Below are 21,214 nucleotides of genomic sequence, written 5' to 3' on the forward strand. Positions count from 1 at the left end.
AGTGATGCAGTTTTTTTTTTCTTCCATCACAATGGAGAGAAACCTCGCTCTGCTTATCTCCCTCTAATTGGCGTCGAGCGTGGGACCGAGTTGAGCACTGCTGTTCTCTGTTGTTCTGAGTCTCGCTCCGAGAAGACTAGAGCAGGGATTTAAATGTCATTTCCATTTGGTGGTCACCCAGGAATCATTTGTCTGGTAGGCAGAGGACTTACTCAGCAGAGGGCCTGGGCTGTGGAGGGAGGGATAGCTAGTCCTAATGCCAATAGTACAGGCCTGCTACCTCTACCATGCCAGCTCCCACCTCTCACAACTAGTGCTTACACAGCAGGATTACACTGGAGTCGTGTTCAGATTGCTACACGCATTGTGAACTACTCGGTGTGGCTGTGGAGTGACTGGAAATGGAGGCACGTACACACACAAGCAAACTTAAACAAACTTAAACTCTCACAGACTTGCATCCGTGCCAACAGATGGAAAGCTAAAGCGGTTGTGGAAAGTTGACCCTTGAGGCAAGTTACGGTTCTCTAAAGGATTTTGGGACAGGTGGTGCAGCATAGGGTAAGAGACTAAGCGTTCATGAATGAATTAACAGATTCAGATGATCAGTATTCAAGGGGTGTTCAATTATTTACTGGTGCGTGAATTGCAGATGGGGTTTTTAAGAATCCTTTCAAGCAGACGAGACTCACTGTGGGATGAAGTAGAGTGGGCAGAAAGCTCTGTCAAACACATCTGACTATGTTTACCTGTCTGTGGGGTGCAACCTGGTTGTACCTGTGTGTATATGTATGCCTACGAGTGTGTACCTGTTTTTAAATAGTGTGTGTGTGTATGTGCCTTATTGTGTGTTACTGTGTGTTCCATATGTGAGAGTGTTTACCAGTACAGTATGTGCCTTTCCCTGAGTGTGATCCAGTGTATAGAATCACTCTATGAAAGTTCACAGCACTGTACCTGTGTAGTGGGCGGCTGCATCTCCCTTTGTGACAGTGCTGACAATGTGAAAGTCCTGGAACAGGGGCAGGCCTGCGGGTCCTCTCAGGTCAGACACAGGTCTGCTCAGTCTCTCCACCCCAGCAATGGTGATACGAGGCTCACTGGGCTGCAGCACCATCACAACTGCATCTATGTCTGGGATGGTGATACATGTGTCCTCCCCAAAACACCTGCGAAAACAGGAAGAATATGAAGGGGCTGTGTAGACAGAGTGGAGGAGGATGGAGAGAGCTGGGTGGAGATTAAAGAGAACTGTGTGTGTGTGTGTGTGTGTGTGTGTGTGTGTGTGTGTGTGAGAGAGAGAGAATTATACGAAATGGCAACCTTCTAAAGGCTAGAGCAGCCTAAACTGCAGTGGTGGGGAAGCTGACTGTGAGCTGAAAAAGACTCCCAGAGAGAAACAATATCCAGACATTGATGCAGACATCTGATATTGCCATGCACAAATGACTTCACACATAGCATAAACAATGCAGATTAGACATCAATCAATGGGTAAAACAACAGCAATGAGAAAGTACAGCGAGAGAGAGAGAGAGAGAGAGAGAGAGAGAAAAGAGACAGAGCTGAGGGGAGAGGGGAAATGACAGCAAACAAGGGAGCTGTGAAAGCTAGCAACTAGAGGGATGCTTTTGGATATGACTGTATTCTTTGAGGAAAACTAACATCTGTCAGCGCACAGAAACTGGCGCGACAGCTTTTTATCCAGCTCCATGAGCTTAACAGAAAAGGCCCGAACATGACGAGCTCTCCTCTGCGCTTCGTGTAAAGAATTTAATCACTTGTGATTATTGTTATCTGTGTGTTCCGCTATTTATATTCTGTTTTCTCCCACCTAAACATCGCTGGAAACATTGTCATGTAGAACAAATATGCCACCATCCCCATGTTGTACTGCTGTCCTGGTATAGAAAAACATGTTTTCAGGCGTGATGTATAATCTCTCTCTCAAACGGCGATCTGCGTGCTCTTTCCGCTGTCTACCCCGTCTCAGCAGAGTATTGTTGTAGAGAGAAGTCAGAGGCAGTAGAGCGAGGAGAGTTTCCGGTGAGGACTTGGCCCCCTTCCAACATAATTAGAGAAAATATGACAGGGGAGAATAAAGGCCCTGCATAGATTAATGCTAGTTACTTTTTCCTGATGCCTGCAGTAATTGCAGTTATTATGGTTTAGTCAAAAACACATTTAATTGTGTTTTAAAGAATTAATTAACAACCCTTTTTATTTGTTTACAATGATACAACACTTGCGGGGGACATTTTCCAACAAATAGCAGCATTGCTCAGCAGGAGCTCTTGTTTTGGCACTACAGCTCCGCTGATTTAGTTGTTGATGCTCATTTGTCTCTTCCTGGATGTTGTTCTAAACGATAAATTGGGTGTGTCATTATTGTGTGCTGATTGACCAATCATTGTTATCAAAGTCTTCCTGGGTGAACAGCAGGTGCAACAGTAGGACAGCAGCAAGGTCCAGTGGCAGCATGCCCCCCAGCACAGACCCAGGCAGACACAAACACTAAACCAGACTAGTCTGGGAAAAGAAAACTTTATTAAACAACATTTAGGAGTACACAAGTTTAGGACTTATTTGCATAATGTATTCATTTCTAATCTGTGTGCCTGCAGCCCAGTCCACCACCCCTTTCTAAATTCCCTTCCACTATGCTAGCTGAAGGGACTCCGCCCGCGGCCTTGCGTCAAACCCAACAAGAGGGTGGAGTCCACCCCCCTAGGGCTGAGCTGTGGGGGGCTGCACATATCTAAGTTTGCTATGAATATTCACGAGAGCCTGCGAGGGAAGGCTGTTATACAATACCAGCAAGCCTCCCTCTCTTGCTGTCCTCTGGCAAAACCCAGACAGAATTATTAATAAATAACGTGAAAATGTAAAAACACGCCCCAGGTGGGAAGCGAGAATGGTGGATTAAAGACAGAGAGAACAGAAGACAGAGAGAGACAGAATTAGAGAAAGAGGGAGAGAAACTGCATAAAACTGTGATATATTCTGAGGAGTTGGGATGTTTTGTTCTGATGGTGAGAAGGTATTGAGGCAATGACTATTAACACAAAGTCAGTTAAATTTAGAGAAACATTGAGGCGAATCCTTGTTGCCCATTGGTTATCCTTGAAGTATTAACCCACAGTTGTGGTTGTTTTAGTCCTTTATTATGTACTAGGTCAATAGGAAATATAATAAACTGCTATCATTGAGGACTGAGTGATACTGGCTAGCCATTACAAACAGTGCATATGTGTTAGATTTCTCACAAACTGAGAGAAAGACAATAGATAGGGGAGGGGATGGAAAGAAGAGGGAGAGAAGACACAAGCTCGGAGAGGGAAGAAGGACACAGGCACAGAAGGTGAAGAAGAAAGGAAAAGAGAAAAAAGGAAGAAAGAGAGATGTTGACTTGATGTAAGTTAAGGAGGATGAGTCGTACTGTACTGGGGTGGAGATGTGGAGCCGTCTGATGCCCGGTGTGGGGAACTGGCGTGAGTTGATGTAAGAAACCTTCCTCAGAGCTGCGTTCATGTTCTCCAGATCTTCCCCTTCCATCACCAGGATTGACTGGGCTGGGTTAAAGTGGAACTGACAGAGAGAAAGAGAGAGAGATAATCTTTATATAAAAAAAATAGAGCTAAAAAATAATGGCTTTTCAACACAAAAACACACTACTACAAAGACAATTGACAAAAAACTATAATAGAACAAAAGAGTCAAGACATGACTCAAACAATCCAGCACATAGAATGGTATTGTGCTGTGGGTGACAAGTAAAAAATGAACATTTCTATATATTTTATATGACATATATAGTGAGAAATTGACATTCTGAATTTGACTGAGTGAGCCACCCCCCCTTAAAATGCTGTTTTCCATTGTCCAAATGTTAGACAAGTGAAAAATCGTCATAGTTGAAATTCATCAAGATTTATAGCACAGCGCTCTCATTAAACATGGTCAATTTGTGTGTTTGTGGTGGTTGCTTGGACTTTTGTCCTTCCATTTTTACAGAGAAAGAAAAGGTGAGAAAAGGTTCTTGCATGGGTGAGATTTGTGCAAGTTTAGGAGACAGGACTTCACTGCAGCCAGTGCAGACCAAACAATCTGTGTGATGTGTGTGGGTGATGCACACTTCTCTGACAGTTGAGTATTTACTAAATATGTTCAATAAAACTAAATAAACATGCATCAGGAACTAAGATTTCTAGTGGTCTTAGTTTGTTTCTTTGCCCATCCAGTATGGGCTCCTGTGTCAGAACAGCTGGTAGTACAGTACTTCTTTAGCTAGCTGATTTGCATCTGCTGAAACCTAGCTGACCAACAAAGTTACTTTGATAATGAAAAGGTAAGATTATCACTGTGATATAAATTGTTACCTAGCAAGCCAGAAATCTAACTACATATTGAGACTAATCTATTGCTCCTCTGGCTTGCTAGAGAGTCTGATTCTTGGCAATAAACTAAGAGGTGCCATGTCTTTGGCTGACACCAATCCACTTATGAAACAAACAGTGTATAATGTATTTTGCCCCCAGAAACTAGCTAGCCATCTTGTCTGCTAGTAGTTTGGGTGTGCCTAAAATGTTAGTCATTAGATTACTTGTCATGTTATTGGTGTGTGACAATGCATACAAGGCTGACCTTGCTTTTTGTATGAAATAAACCGTTCCTAAATGGATTAGCTCGGAATTAGCTTGTGTGTTTGCGGTTAAATTGTGTTTAAAAGGTTGGCGATTACTAGCTAGCATGGTCAGTTTGACATAGCTTCCACATGAACGTTTGGGCAAACGAGACCATGGGGTTGACTGTAAATAAATGAACACATTGAAGTCTGACGTCACCCTATTAATTTCAATAGCTTGTGTCGCTAATCCGCCAACGAAATGCTTACTTCCTCATCACCATTTTGGTCTGTCCACCGATTGAACATGCCCATTATTCTAGATCAGTGGTTCTCAACCGGGGGAGGACACTCTCCCAGGGGGGCGCGAGTAGGCTACAGGATGGGAGGGGAAAGAAAAAAAAAAAACACAAAAGATCACGGACTCACTGGCTATTAGTAGACCTACAAAGGAGATGCAACAGATTCCCCCCCCATGTCGAAATGCAAGTGGTTGGACTATTATAACACACAAACAAATCAACCACAGTTTCATTTCAAATCTACCAATACAGGGGGTAGTATTTTGAGCCTGTGACGCGACGTCACGTAAGTGCTACTATATAAGCGTCCGCACACGCGTCGTAGCTCCATTCACTCTAGTCTAGTCTCTTGCTAAATTCGCTTGTGCCAGCTCTCGCTAGTCTATCTGTTATCAATCTCGATATCGATTTACTTAGGCCTATACTTCAAAACCCAAACAGTCTTTTTAAAGACTAACCCCACAAACAGTCTTTTTAAAGATTATCCCGATCTCAGCCCTAGCCAGTAATTTTTTAACTGGTAGGCGTGCACTTAGCTAACTAGCTAGCAACTTTTTCACCGTGTTGCAACACAACTATACGACCCACGCGACTAAGACACACACACACACACACACACACACACACACACACACACACACACACCCACACACCCACTCACAAAGGACTACAATTGTTAAGTCTTAAAAGAAAATCTGCATTGCCTGCAAAATCGTTATTGTGTACTGTTGTATTAAAGATCGTGCCTAAGTCCCGACTGATTAGCCCCCGATACTAGTCTCTCAACATAGCCACACACGCACACATCGTTACATCATAGCCTAAAGTTTATTGAAAACACAACTAATCCACATCCAAATTATTTCAAAACCAAACAAAAATGGAGAGATTTCTAGTGAGGACCAACAAGGCAACCGACGCACCACCAGCTGCAAAAAAAGCTTCGAAGGTACGATGAATGAAATACCGCAAATACCAAATCGTGCACAAATCAAGGATGATTTGAGGCTATGTTTATCAGACATTGCGCCAAGAATTGAGGATCTTTGCAAGGCAAAGCAGGCTCAGGTCTCACATTAACATCGCCAACCTGCAAGCTTCTGTAAAAAATGCAGATGATATGCCTACTATTAGGCCTAGTAATAATAACAATAATAAAGCATAAATTCATATCAGAGGTCTGGTGCCAATTCCCAATTATAGCAATAGCCTAGTAATGATAATAGGCCTACTGATGATAATGATAATAATAATAATAACAACAACAACAACAATAAAGCATGTAACCTCATATAATTATATAGCAATAGCCTAGTAATGATAATAGGCCTACCACTACTCATAATAATAATAATGACCCTAATGCCTGCAAGCTCACATTAGAAGTCTGGTGCTACTGCCAATTATAACAATAGCCTAGTAATGATAATAGGCCTACCTACCGCTACTGATGATGATTATAATAATAATAATAATAATAATAATAATAATAATAATAATAGTGTGGGCCTAACAATAATAGCCTAGGGCTATCTATCTATCTATCTATCTATCTATCTATCTATCTATCTATCTATCTATCTATCTATGCAAGGTGGTGTAGTGGGGGTGGCGCCGGGAAGGGGAGGGGGTGGCGCCGGGAGGAGGGGGGGCCCCAACTGCAATGAAGCAGCTTTGGGGGGGCCCAGCTTGCAAAAGGTTGAGAACCCCTGTTCTAGATGGAACAACGCGAGAAGAAAGCCTGAGCAAAAGGCGACCCCTGGGCAGCCACGTGCAGGCCTCTGCTGATCGAGCATGCGCACTGGGTTACCAATACTAGAAGCACGTGGAATGCGCATCAGTCCTCGCTTTTAGCCTTAAGCAACACTAAAGCGCATATAGATGAACATATATAGCTTAACCTTAATACATACATCGTAATTATTGATCGCATGTTACAACTATTATTGAGAATATCCAAAAGAATAATGCATGTACACTGCATACAGAATGAGTTTTTATATACTTTAGTGTTAGTGTTCAATTGTTGTGGCACTCCTGGATGCAACGCGCCGAAGTCTAGCATGGTTCATAAGGTTTCTCTCTCGTGCTGATACAATCCCTGCGCGTTTCCACTCTTTGGCTAGCTCAGACTTTTACATGTCAGCGCTTTATAGAGGTAAGCTTCTATCGTCCGATCAGGGCTATACATTTTTTTTTGGGCAGACCTAAAAGTGAAAATTACAACGTTACCACGAGTGGCCACTAGGTTTTGCGGCTTGCCTGCCAGACGGCCGATTGATCTCCTGAAAGCCTGGAGCTTTTTCTCTGCAAGAACTGCACGGCACCTTATTACTTTCTAGTAACTAGGTCTCTCGCTCTAGTTAGTGCTATGTGAATCGATTCTTTTGGCTAGATGTTTTATATTGGCCACAGAAGCTAGGCTGATGAAGTTCAAGTTTGTTCACCTTTTACTATGAGTGATGTAGCCTACAGTGTTCTATTTAGGTGAAATCTGTTGAAAGCCATATACAATTTATTAATACTCAAATTCTCATCATCATATTCAATAATGCCACAACATATTGAAATACTGAAGATACAAATGAATCAATACTGACTTGGGGTGTCTAACTTTAAAATTCAAACTCAAAATTATGAACCCTGTAAAAAATAATTCTGATACCTATTAAAAAAATAATTCTGATACCTAGTATACTTTTTAAACTATTTAACTTGTAATTCCAAAAGGTCCAATTGGTTTTACATGGAGTTAAAAACAAAACTCAACTGAAATTGTAACTTGCTAACAGAGGATGTTCATGTCTCTAGCTAGCTCGCTCAGTCTTTCACAAATAGAGACCAGATAGCATGCCACCCATCAGTCTAATCTAGAAATATAGCCAGCTGAATCACTAGCAAGCTAGTTTTCACTGTCGCCCAGTGCTGACTAAATCCATAATTTTCAGTAGCCACCACTCAAGTTTCCATTGCTTAGGTAATGACAATGTATTCCACCCCTACAGACCAGGGTTTAAGTCCCATCTGAACAGTATCTATCTAAATAACATTTACTTTTGAATTAGTTAGGTAATTTAAGGTTTAATTAATTTATAGTAGATTGAAGACTCTACTCTCTCTACCTGCTCCACTGAATTACCCCCCCAGGCACTTTGCAATTCTTAGAACCCCACTGTTCTTACACTGTTGAAGATAGGAACATCAAACCACATTTTCAGAAAACTCTAAATTAAGAACCCTGAAGAATTTGTTCTTATACTGTTCATATTGTACAACTCAACATGGGTTTTAATGGTCACCAAAAGCTTATTGATCATACTTGAAGATGTCTCAGAACTGTCACTATGTAAACGTGTGTGTGTGTGTGTGTGTGTGTAACATCATGAGTATGTGCATTCTTCTGCACTGTTTGATAGTCAGGATTATAAGCCTCTTGTGTTACACAGACAGACTCAGCTCTCAATCCCAGTGGAGTGGCACTGAGTCTCACTCTCATTGATGCTGCTTTTCTGTGGTGATATGATACCACAGCCTCTTTCAGAGCAGCAAAGAGACTATGCTCCAGGGGGCTATCCAGCCTCTCTCTCCATCTTCTTTTATCTCTCCCTCTCTCTCTTACACTCCCTCTGGCTCTTTTCCCTCTCATTCCCCTGTGATTGCATTGTGGAGGGTTCCCACCTGATCCTAAACGCTGTCCTTATGCCCCCCCCCACCCCCCACCCCCAGCTACCAAAAGAAAATGAAATACTTCTTAAAAGATAAAGTGAACTAGCCTGCGGTTTTACCTCCCCTTCTCTTCCTTCCTCCCTCTCTCTCTCTATTTCTGTCATCCCATCCCTACACCTTAAAAGGCTGACAAGATTTCATCACGGTACAACAGTCCAAAGAGCTCTATGATAAGGGCAGTGGGAGAGAGAGAGCCCTGCGGTCTGCACAAGCACCATCTCTCTTCCCTCTCTCTCTCTCTCTCTCTCTCTCTCTCTCTCTCTTTGTGTGAAAGGAGATGGATCATCAGCCTCAGGCTAGGAGGAGGGGGGAAGGGATGGACAATGGAGGAAGAGGAGAGAGGGATAAGCGAAAGGAGGGGAGACTGATAGAGGAAGCAGATTCAGAGGAGAGGGGATTATTCTGAGCTATATCCCCAACAACTTGTGAGTAAGTGAGTGAGAGTTTGTGTGTGTGTGTGTGTGTGTGTGTTATAGAGTGTATTAGTGTGTATTATGAGTGTTGGCCTACCTTGATGCCCTTGCCCAAGCTCTCCAGTGAGTTGATGTCCAGGCCCTCCTTGCAGGCCTGCAGACAGGAGATGACCTTCTGGCTCTCTATCTTTCCTGGCCGGATGGTCAAACCTGAGAGACTCCCCCGAAAGTACTGGGTGAACTGTGGCTTTGTCACCTCACCACCTACACACACACACACAGACAGACAGACAGAGAGAGATGCCCTTATCATTCGGTACACCTGTTCAACTGCTCTTTAACGCAAATATGTAAATCAGCCAATCACATGGCAGCAACAATGCATTTAGGCATGTAGACATGGTAAAGACGACCTGCTGAAGTTCAAACCGAGCATCAGAATGGGGAAGAAAGGTAATTTAAGTGACTTTGAATATGGCATGGTTGTTGGTGCCAGACGGGCTGGTCTGAGTATTTCAGAAACTGCTGATCTACTGGGATTTTCATGCACAACCATCTCTAGGGTTTACAGAGAATGGTCCGAAAAAGAGAAAATATCCAGTGAGCGGCAGTTCTCTGGGCGAAAATGCCTTGTTGATGCCAGAGGTCAGAGAAGAATGGCCAGACTGGTTTGAGATGATAGAAAGGCAACAGTAACTCAAATAACCACTTGTTACAACCAAGGTATGCAGAAGACCATCTCTGAACGCACAACACGTCGAACCTTGAAGCAGATCGGCTACAGCAGCAGAAGACCACACCGGGTGCCACTCCTGTCAGCTAAGAACAAGAAACTGAGGCTACAATTCGCACAGGCTCACCAAAATTGGACAATAGAAGATAGTATAGACGTTGCCTGGTCTGATGAGTCTCGATTTCTGCTGCGACATTCAGATGGTAGGGTCAGAATTTGGTGTAAACAGCATGAAAGCATGGATCCATCCTGCCTTGTATCAACGGTTCAGGCTGGTGGTGGTGGTGTAATGGTGTGGGGGATATTTTCATTGTTTAAATGCCACAGCCTACCTGAGTATTGTTGCTGACCATGTCCATCCCTTTATGACCACAGTGTACCCATCTTCTGATGGCTACTTCCAGCAGGATAACACGCCATGTCACAAAGCTCACATCATCTCAAACTGGTTTCTTGAACATGACAATGAGTCCACTGTACTCCAATGGCCTCCACAGTCACCAGATCTCAATCCAATAGAGCACCTTTGGGATGTGGTGGAACGGGAGATTCACATCATGGATGTGCAGCCGACAAATCTGCAGCAACTGTGTGATCGTATCATGTCAATATGGACCAAAATCTCTGAGGAATGTTTCTAGCACCTTGTTGAATCTATGCCACAAAGAATTAAGGCAGTTCTGAAGGCAAAAGGGGGTCCAACCCGGTACTAGCAAGGTGTATGTAATAAAGTGGCCGGTGAGTGAGAGAGTGTGTGTGTGTGTATAAAAAAAAAAAAAGCACAGCTCCTCACACTTCTGGCCAGTTCCTGAGTCAGACAGTTCCTGAGTCAGCTCTTAGATGATTATCATCCCCTGTTTCTGCCACTAGCACTGTATGTCCTCACTGTGAGCGCAGGCAGATGGTCTAGTGACAGTCCACTGATGCCAGGTCGTTCATCAGGACAGGTTTCGGTTTGCTTTGAGCCAAAATAGAAGCTCCACATCTAATTGTCTTTAGCACATCATTAGGAGAGGGTTTCAACTACAGCCTGACACCTACCTGCCCTCGCTGACAGGCTCTTGGTAAACAGAACCCTTCAACACACTGGCAATGTCTGCATGGTTTACACACAGTTTTATATATGCATACAACCATGCGCACGCACGCACACACGCGCACATACTGTCCTGACCTTTCTCTGTTACATAAGCACATTTTGAGTTCCTAATGGTCCCCTGGTTGCCAGAGCAGTGCTTGGAGAAACACTCTCCTTCTCCCCGCCCTCCCCTGCTCTTCCCCTTCCTCACCCTCACTCAAAATGGCTGCTTATTCCCCGTCATTCCCTGACAGATGTTATCAATTCACAGCTGAGCCAGGGAAACCATTAAGACCCACCCAGACAGAAAAGAGGGACAGATCGGATTATTCAGATGTTGTGAACCGAGAATAATATGGATGATAAAACCGCTGATCGCTCCACTTTGTGGCAGCTAGTCTTTACATCATGTCAGCTCTCTGCTCAGTCTGTCGTGCCTTGCCTTCGTCTCTGTGTGAGAGACGATTCAGAGCCTGATGGAGGAACTAAGCAGTAGGCATTGTAGAGTACACACTGTGTGTGTGTGTGTGTGTGTGTGTGTGTGTGAGACAGAGAGCAGCCGTGAGTGTGAATAGCAGGGTGGTACAGTAGAACATTGTGAAGGGAGAGAACAGGATGTGTCTCTCTCTCACACTGTAGCCTACCCCTCTCCTACTGTTAGTCATTACATAAGAGGTAAAAGGTTAAATACTGATTGATGTCCCTCTCCATCTGTCAATTCTCTCAAAGTTTTCCATCAACCCCCATTATTTCAATACCAGCAGTGATAACTTAGCTGTCTATAAGTAATGTTTATTAGCACTTTTAAGAAGATAATGGAAACTAACAAACATGTAACAATTTACATCAAAGACAGAATTGGCTCCAAAAGTTGAAAGAGGCCAGTCTGCCTGACAATAGCATAGAGCTAGCAGCTAAAGCATAGCCTTTAAAAAAAAAAAAGGGCCAATAGGGCCAATAGCCTGTGGAAAAATATCAAGGGCTCTTCACAACTATTCACTGACGCTTAGCCCCCATTTAGAGGGAAGTAATAAGGCCAGTGAACTCCCTTCTCTATTGATGGTATTTTAATCCTCTTCAGGGCTTCCACTGCTCACACATTTATCAAAATGCAGAAAAAAATAGCTGGAGATGTAAGGATAAGAAATGACCTTCCCTTGCCCACATAGAAAAGGCCCTGATCTCCTGCACATCATCGAGGCTATGCAACATTGGTCACATTCATCCCCTCAATTAGGGTGTGAGAAAATCACAGTGTAATATAGTACTTTACAATATCACTGGCCTTTAGTTGTCTGTGACAGCTTGTTTATATTACCTATTTCAAATGTAACTTACAAACACACATTCGCTGAGAGACCCACTTTGAGATCCACTGTTATCTTTGGTCTCATTGCATCATCCAGTGGCGGCTGCATGCTTGGGCCTGCCGCATGTTGCATTTTCGTGTTTGAAATTAGGTCTTAAATTTGCACTTGGAATGACACCATTGTTGTCTGACCAATGCTTACCTATAGCTCAGGGGCATCCCAATCCTGACAACCAAAGATAATAAATGTAGACAGCCATTCAAAAATGGGTTCTACAAAAGGGTGCTCACATGCACATGCGGAGGCTGTTTCAATTTGGAGAGTAGTGCGGTATAAGCATTCTATACTTATACAGTAGAAAGTCATCATACCCCTTTGAAATAGTTACTATATTTGTTGTACAGCCTGAAATCAAAATCCATTAAAAAATTACTTTTTCCAGCTTTATGTACAAATTTAGCTATACAACATCAAACTAATGAAAAAAAAGGCAACAGTTCTGAAAATTTATAAAAAATGAAAAACAAGAATAACAGGGTTGGAAAAGTCATCAGTCCCCTGATTTAATACTTTGTAGAGCCACCTTTTGCTGCAATTACAGCCATCAATCTGTTTGGATATGTCTCTACTAGCTTTGCACACCTAGATTGGAGAATATTTGCCCATTCTTCCTTGCAGAATTGTTCGAGTTCAGTCAAATTCCGTGGTGAGCGGCGATGGACTGCTCTCTTCAAGTCCATCCACAGATTTTCTATCGGATTTAAGTCAGGGCTCTGACTTGGCCACTCAAGGACATTCACCTTTCTATCCTTAAGCCACTGCGTTGTTCTTTTGGCGGTATGTTTAGGATCGTTGTCGTGTTGGAAGGTGAATGACCTGCCCATCTTCAGCTGTCTAGCAGAGGGAGCAGGTTTTCCTCAAGAATTTGGGTGTACTTGGCAGCATCCATTTTCCCTTCAATCCTGACCAATTGCCCAGTCCCCGCTGAAGAGAAACATCCCCACAACATAATGTTGCCATCACCATGCTTCACAGTAGGTATGGTGTGTTTTGGGTGGTGTGCTGTGTTTGGTTTTCGCCAAACATCGCGCTTGGAGTTCAGTCCAAAAAGTTCAATCTTAGTCTCGCCTGACCATAAAACCTTTTTCCACATGGCAACAGAATCTTCCAGGTGTGTTTTTGCAATTGCACAAACGAGACTGAGTGTGGCACTTTTTCAGAAAACGCTTCTTTCTTGCTACCCTGCCATACAGGCCAGCTTTGTGTAAAGCTTGTGAGATTGTTGTCACATGCACAGACAGACCAGTCCCAGCCATAAAGACTTGTAAGTCCTTCAAAGTTGCCTTTGGCCTCTTGGTAGCTTCTCTGATCAATGTCTTCCTGGCTCGGTCATCCAGTTTGGACGGACGACCTGATCTAGGCAAGGTGTTGGTGGTGCCATATGCCTTCCACTTCTTAATGATGCTCTGAACGGTACTCAGAGGGACAGCTAAAGCCTTCGAAATCTTTTTGTAGCCTTCACCTAACTTGTGCCTTCGTACAACTTTATCCCGGAGGCCTTTTGAAAGTACTTTTCCAACCATGGTGAATTCTTTGCAGAACCATGCACTTCTAGTAGTGGAATCCTCAAGAAACAGCTGGTTTTATTCTGAAGTAATCAAAACCACTACAATTGATGTCAGGTGGGGGGCAATTAGCCTGGTGTTTGATCTGGAAGTTGATTGGTTGCACCTGAGCAAGTTTATAATGGTATACTCTAAGGGGCTGAACACTTACCAAACCAGATATTTCATTAATTAATTTTTAATAATTGCCCATAATTTAAAAAAAAAATATTTTCACTTTGATGATGAGAGTTATAATGTGTACATACAGCTCAAAAAAGTTAGATTTGATTTGATTTTAATTTCCAGGGTGTAATGTGACAAAAGGTAAAGATTTCACAGAGTATGATGGACTTTCTATAGGCACTGTATCTCCTATATTGGCAAGATCTAGCTGATTAGATAGCAGATCAGCTCAGGAATTACAGGAAGATATATCAGAATATATTTGATATTAAGAATTATTTTATTTCAAATCCAAACTTTTGATGTATAGAGCCAAAAGAAGAAACATTGCTTCACTGTGCCATTACTTACACAGGGCACTTTATGTATAATTGATAGTATTGTAATCCGCCTACATTGGCAATTAATTAAATTAATTGTTGTAGCATTTAAACATTTGATAATATTTTGTCATTTCTGATGACAGATACTTGATGTAGCCTAAAATGTAATGGACTACAATGTCGGTCTGGAATAGGCTGAAGTCATGTTTAAACCGGCATTGAAAAAAATATGTACTTTTGGCTCGCTCACGTATTTGTCTGGCCCATAATTCCTATATCGTGTAGTGTGTAGGCATCTTTACTGACGACATTAGATTCTGCATAGACAATAGCAAACTGTGGTGTAATGAAGACATTAGAATCAAACTACATGCCAGGGCTGTTGCCTTTAACTCAGATGATGACTGCTTGTACATACGATCCAAATATGACTTGGAGAAGGCATTTAAAGCAGCCAAACAACAGTACAGGGACAGACTGTTCCAATACCTAAGAAAACTCATGTTTCGTGCCTCAATGACTACTGGCCAGTAGCCCTCACCTCAGTTACTATGAAGTCTTTTGAACGACTGGTCATGTTCCACATCAAGAGTTCCATCCCCGATACCTACGAGTCTCCTAATTAAATTGTGTACCTATACACAATAGTACGCATTCCCAATTACATGCACTGGTTCACGCATATAACATATGTTTGGACAATATGTCAAAAACTGTAAATATGTTACCTGAGGGTAAGTCAATTAGTTTGACTTACGTAAAAAGTAACTTAACTTTGAATTGTGTTGGTTGGTTAGGTAGTGTTAGACATTAACTTTGAGTGGTTAGGGTAAGGATAAGTTGTCAGGGGAAAGCCTTAGCAAACATTAGCATTAGCACAATTATTAGCAAATATTGTTGTCCATAGTGGGATTCAAATAGCGATGTGCAGGTTGCAAGACTAGCTGTATGCTTAGTCCACTACTCTACACACTATTCACCTCTGACTGTGCAGCCCAACATGACAACAACCAGGTTATCAAATTTGTGGACGACACCACTGTCATAGGACTTCTCACCAGCAATGATAACTCAGGCCTACAGATGTGAAGTCCAGTGCGTAACAGCATGGTGCGCGAACAACAATCTGGAGCTGAATGTCATTCAAATTAAAGAGCTGATAGTGTACTTCAGGAAGCACGGGGAGAAACATGTTGATTTCTACATCAGTGGCACAGATGTGATGGTCGATGGCTTCAAAATCCTGGGCATCAACAACTCGTCATGGCAGCGAATACCAATCATTAAAAAGGCACACTAGTGACTCTACTTAGTACAGGAGAAGGCATGAGCAGGGAACCGTAGTTAACTTTTATCGATGCAGTTGAAAGTATTTTCACAGGATGTATCACTGTATGGTAAAGAAATGCAAATAACCAGAATCACAAATGGCTGGAGAGAATAGTGCGCACGGCAGAGAAGATCACCGGCACCTAACTCCCTCCATTACCACTTTACACATGGACAGATCCTGCACCAAGGCCAACAAAATATTCCAGGTTCCAAGCCACCCTGCTTACGTACTGTTCTCCCAGCTGCCATCATCAGGATCAGGACAACCTCCACACAATTAAAAAAAAGTAAGTTTTTATCCAAGCACCATCCATCTTTAAACCAAGCTTGATTATTTTTTAATGACAGCATGCTTTCTTTTCATACAGTTTGCCCTGATTTTATTCTTCGAATAGAACACTGAGAGCTTTAGTCTTATAATGTATATTTACGTATATAATGTATACTGGTGTATTTGTATACTGGTGTATTTGATATACTGTTGTTCATAAAATGAACTTGAGTTTGATCATCATCATTATAGTGCCCCTTCCTTCTCACCTTGCCAGCAGGCACCCACTGTGAGCTGTACATCAATTTGGGAGGGGTGGATGGGCCAATCATCTGTCACCAGGTAAGGGTCGTAGGTCACACCATCCACATAGAGTGTAACCACAGGAAACTCCACGTTGATGACATAGTAGTGCCACTCCTTATCACAGATCTGCATGAGAGAGCGAGAGAGAGAGAGGCATTAGCTTAAAAACACACGCACACTTAAGCTCACAAACACTCACAAATAGACACATTAGAGTTTCCACAGCGAAACTGTGAGAATAAGAATGACATATTACACATCCTTTTGATGTCTAATATGAGTCTTATGAGGCGGATAGAGAGCCTGTCACCTGTCCCTCCTCTAGAGCAGGGGTTCCCAAAGTGGGGGTCGCCGAGGGGGGTCGAGAGATGATTTTCAGAATCCTCTTGATGTGACCCCTGAGGTGATTACTACAGATTAACTACAGTATCATTTGCAGGTGACAGGTCACTTTACAGCGCCACAGTAAACATCACAGACGTCACACACACGTCAGTGTGTACCAGTAGATTTCTTCTGAACAGCTTAAATCAATACACTAGGCATTAAGCCTAGGATATTATTTTTCAAAATGAAACGTTGGTTAATACCGACCAAAGCCAAGGCAAAGAGGCCAGCGGAGCAGGCAGCAGAGGAGAGCGGAGAACCGCCGTCAGAAAGGCCATCGACTTCTGCCGCGGGAGGAGGAGGAGGAGGAGACCACCGTAAGGGGGTCCATAAGCAGTCGGACCAGCCTTCCTCCAAGTGTCGCAAGTATCGAGAGGAATATATCCAGTATGGATTCACATGCGTCGTTATCAATGGATTACAACATCCCCAATGTGTAGTGTACACTGAGGTGCTTGCACGAGCCAGTAAAAATGCTCAGACACTTGAAAACTAAGCATCCCTCTCTTGCCGCTAAACCAGCAGATTTTTTCCGCCGAAAGGAGAGAGAATTGCAAGGCCAAAAGAAAGTCATAACTAAGGCATCATATGAGGTGGCATATTTAATTGCACAGGCAAAAAAACCACACACAATCGGGGAAACCCAATAAAACCTACTGCTATCACTGAGTCGGACAATGCATGGGGATAAACAGGCGCGGGAGCTAGAAGCAGTGCTGCTATCTGACGGGACCATATCCCGGCGCATCACGGACATGGCCCAGGACATAAAGTGTCAGCTGATTGACAGAGTGAAGAAAGTGAAATATGCTTTCCAGTTAGATGAATCCACAGATGTATCAAACTCTGCCCAGCTGCTTGTTTTCGTCAGATACAGTTTTGATGGAAAACTTAACGAGGACATGCTGTTTTGCACCCCGCTGGAGGTAAAGTGCACAAGCGAGGACATTTTCACAAAACTTGACAACAAACTAAAAGAAGAGGGACTGTCTTGGGATGAGTGCATCGGTGTGTACAGACGGTGCTGCAGCAATGCTGGGGAAAAGTAAGGACTAAAAGCAAGAGTCTTACAAGTGGCGCCCCACGTAACCTTTACGCACTGCATTATCCACAGAGAAGCTCTTGCGAGTAAAACGCTCGACCCAGAGCTTAAAAGTGTTCTTGAGACTGCGATAAAAATGGTCAACTACATAAAATCACGTCCACTCAACACCAGGCTGTACGCCACTCTCTGCAACGAACTGGGATCGGAGCATCAGGGCCTGCTGTTCCACACAGAAGTCAGGTGGCTTTCGCGGGGAAATGTTCTCAGCCGCCTGTATGAACTGCGGAACGAGGTGCGCTTATTTCTGATGGAGCATGGGTCCCAGCTCGCTGACCACCTGACTGACCTTGACTGGTTAACAAGGCTAGCGTATTTGTCTTGCACTATTTGACAGACTGAACGGACTTAACATGTCATTGCAAGGTGAAAACACAAGCATCATGTCGCTGAATGATAAAATCTGCGCATTCAAGAGGAAAGTCGGTGGACTGCGCGAGTTGAAATGGGCAGGATGTTTCCTGAGCTGGAGGAATTCATGGAGGAAAATGATCTGAGTGTTAACACTGTGAAGAAGTCTATCACTACCCACCTTCAAGCCCTCCTGGAACACTTTAACAAGTTTTTCCCAGAGGAAACAGCTCCGGAAAAATATGACTGGATAAGATTACCATTTACTGTAACGACCGCAAGTCATCTGTCATCCGACATGTAGGACGCACTGGTTGAACTGTCAAGTGACCGCACCTTAAAGACAGCTTTTAATTCAAAGACCCTTGCTGAGTTCTGGATTTCAGTCGAGAGAGAATATCCACAGCTATCCAAGGCCGCGATGGACGTACTGACGCCGTTTGGCTCTACATACCTGTGCGAAAAGACTTTCTCGGCACTGACATATATTAAAAATAAATACAGATCGCGTCTAAACGTGGAGGATGATCTCCGAGTGGCCGTCTCCAAAATTAAACCCAGAATGGATTTGCTGTGCTCCACGCATAGTGCCCACCCATCTAATTAGGTGAGATTAACGCTGAAACATAGTCATTCCCAAAATGTAAATTTGCACCACAACAATATTCACATGTTTACTCAGTGCTACAGTTTATGGCTATTACTTTGACTGAGATATTCTTCTGCTAACATGGAAATGAAAGTATTGTGTCAAAATTAAGTTTGCACATGACAGCAACAATGTTCACTCATAAATTACATGGATTACTTTGGTATTATGCTTTCATCTTATAGTAAATTGTTATATGTAAAATCATATCATGGTTGTCAGGCTGTTCCTGTCAGGCAGGTTCACTAATGTGCACTAATGGAGCTTAAATAGCCCCCCTGATGGGACCACCCTGAGAGGCCAAATGGAACATTAATGGTGGCCCTGGTAGGACAGCTGGTTGAGCTTTCACCTCACTTGACACACACACACACACACACACACACACACACACACACACACACACACACACAACTACTTTTACGCATTGTAAAATTGCATACTGTGAGTGTGTGAGAGTTAGAGAGAAAGGTGGGTGGGGATGAGGGGGATGTGTTCTCACACTATTCTATTATTCCAAAGTTTCAAAGTAGAGACTAGGACAGACGACAGGTATCACACTTTAAGTTTCAGCCTTGCACTCAAGGCCCTGACTGACACACCCCCCTCTTCTGAACCTGCCTCTCCCGGGCTGGGAGGGCGAGGACCCTGGCCTGCAGCACACACTACAGTAATTTTACAACCCATAATTGACACACTACAGTGACTGACAACCCATAATTGACTCTATACTACCAATGTGGTCCTTCCTAACAGCTCCAGTGAACAGCAATTCTCCTTCTTCCTATCCCGCCTCTGCATCACTTACCTCTCCATCTTGCCTCTCGCTCGTCTCTTGCTACTTCCATCTCTCTCCCCTCTCTCTCCCTCTCCTCAAGGCCCCTCTCACTTTGGCCTGGCATCAGTTCAGTTCAGTGTGATGCCTCTCACCTCTCTGGCAGGCAGCTCAAGCCCCAGCAGACAGCAGTGCTCTTTGATCTCTGTGTGAGTTATCCTGAGCTGACCTACACTAGCCTGGGGCAGTTAGCCTGGGATATACCTGCCCAGTATGATACAGTAGTGGAAGGCTATCCTATGATAGACTCTCCTACAGTACTTTGGTCTCTCCATTTTGCTCTGATACAACAGTTAGCCAGAACATTTGTAAAAATCTCACATCTTGTTGAGCTACCGTTTATGTATGCGGAACACTGATCTTTGAAGTGATATCCTGCATCTCCGGGAGTCCTGGAAAAAAATTATTTTCTGAATGATGAGATGAGACAGCTAATGGAACTAATTGCAAGATTTTGTAGATTTTGTCATTTCAAAGCTATCATTCCTGTGTATTTTAATGCACCAGTCATCAGTGAGTTATGCTGAGATAAAAAAAGGCCTATAAGAGTTAGTATACTGTAATGCATACTGTATGATGACACATGGTGCACACACACACACACACACACACACACAGAGCTTGGCAGCTCCCCTATTGTTAGATGCTTCCCACAGATCAATATTTCAAAGACTGTTGCTCATGGGGGAACAGTGTGACTGGTGGATGACTTCCTCCACGCTTCAAAGGGGAGGCAGCACCGCTGCTCCCCCAGCGGACCCTCACTCTGCCTGCTACGGCTTGTTCCGCCTACAATAACCACATCAAACAGCTAACTAACACAGCCGTTCCACAACTGATAGGAGTGCATGTCTCTGTCCTTTTGTCTCACTGTCTCTCTTTCTTTATGTCTGTCTGTTTCTCACTCTCTCTCTCCTATACACAGACAGAACTACATGAACTGTGTATCTGTTAATATGCAGTGACTTACTCAAATACAGTTTTTCTCTGATCACAGGGCACAGCGAGAGAGAGAGAGAGAGATCCTTATCAAGGACAATATTAACATCATCTGTGGTATTGGTGGATGGATTCACTTTACTGTATCATCATCTCTATGCACCCACAATACAAACTACAATGATGACACATTAATTCAAAATTAACTAACAACAGCCACAACAACAACAACAACAACAACAACAATTGTGAAACCACCGTAGCAAATGAAGACAGGGAGCTGCCAGAGTGTCTTAAGCAGGTAATGAATCCAGTTGTCGTGTAACAAAGTTAAATTACTCATGAAAACACGAGCACACACAGTTACGCCATAGGGCAGGGGAAGCTGTCTGTATGTGTGTGTTGGGATTTTGTTGAGTGTTGTGTGTGTGTGTCCATGCACACATTCAAACACACACAAACAATGAAGTGTTACCAACAAAAAGTGTAACTTCAAAACAACTAAGTAAAGTTTACGAAGAAACATTTTGCCTCTCATGAAAAGTTTATAATTCCCAAACCCCACCACATGCAAAATAGGGAGTGAGAGACAGATATGAGGGAAGAAAGAGGGAGAAAGTAACAGCAGGACCTTGGACAGTGAGACAGAGAGTGATAGTGTGTGTGTGTGTGTGTGTGTGTGTGTGTGTGTGTGTGTGTGTGTGTGTGTGTGTGTGTGTGTGAGTGAGAGTGAGAGTGTGAGA

The 21,214-nt window shown here is 43.2% G+C and overlaps 1 protein-coding gene across 1 annotated transcript in view; it reads right to left on the minus strand.

The window, feature by feature from the left end:
• The window catches only part of LOC310822352 (calsyntenin-2-like), a gene marked incomplete at both ends in the record, with an annotated part of 149,366 nt that overhangs the window by 6,426 nt on the left and 121,726 nt on the right, over positions 1–21,214 (minus strand). Inside the window, 4 exons of the mRNA XM_083694695.1 lie at positions 958–1,169; positions 3,440–3,588; positions 9,163–9,329; positions 16,172–16,334. Of these exons, the coding sequence (XP_083550821.1) occupies positions 958–1,169; positions 3,440–3,588; positions 9,163–9,329; positions 16,172–16,334 (691 nt within the window). The remainder of the gene's footprint in view (positions 1–957; positions 1,170–3,439; positions 3,589–9,162; positions 9,330–16,171; positions 16,335–21,214) is intronic.

Source organism: Argentina silus (assembly GCF_951799395.1).
Source record: "Argentina silus genome assembly, chromosome: X".
Taxonomy (NCBI): Eukaryota; Metazoa; Chordata; class Actinopteri; order Argentiniformes; family Argentinidae; genus Argentina; species Argentina silus.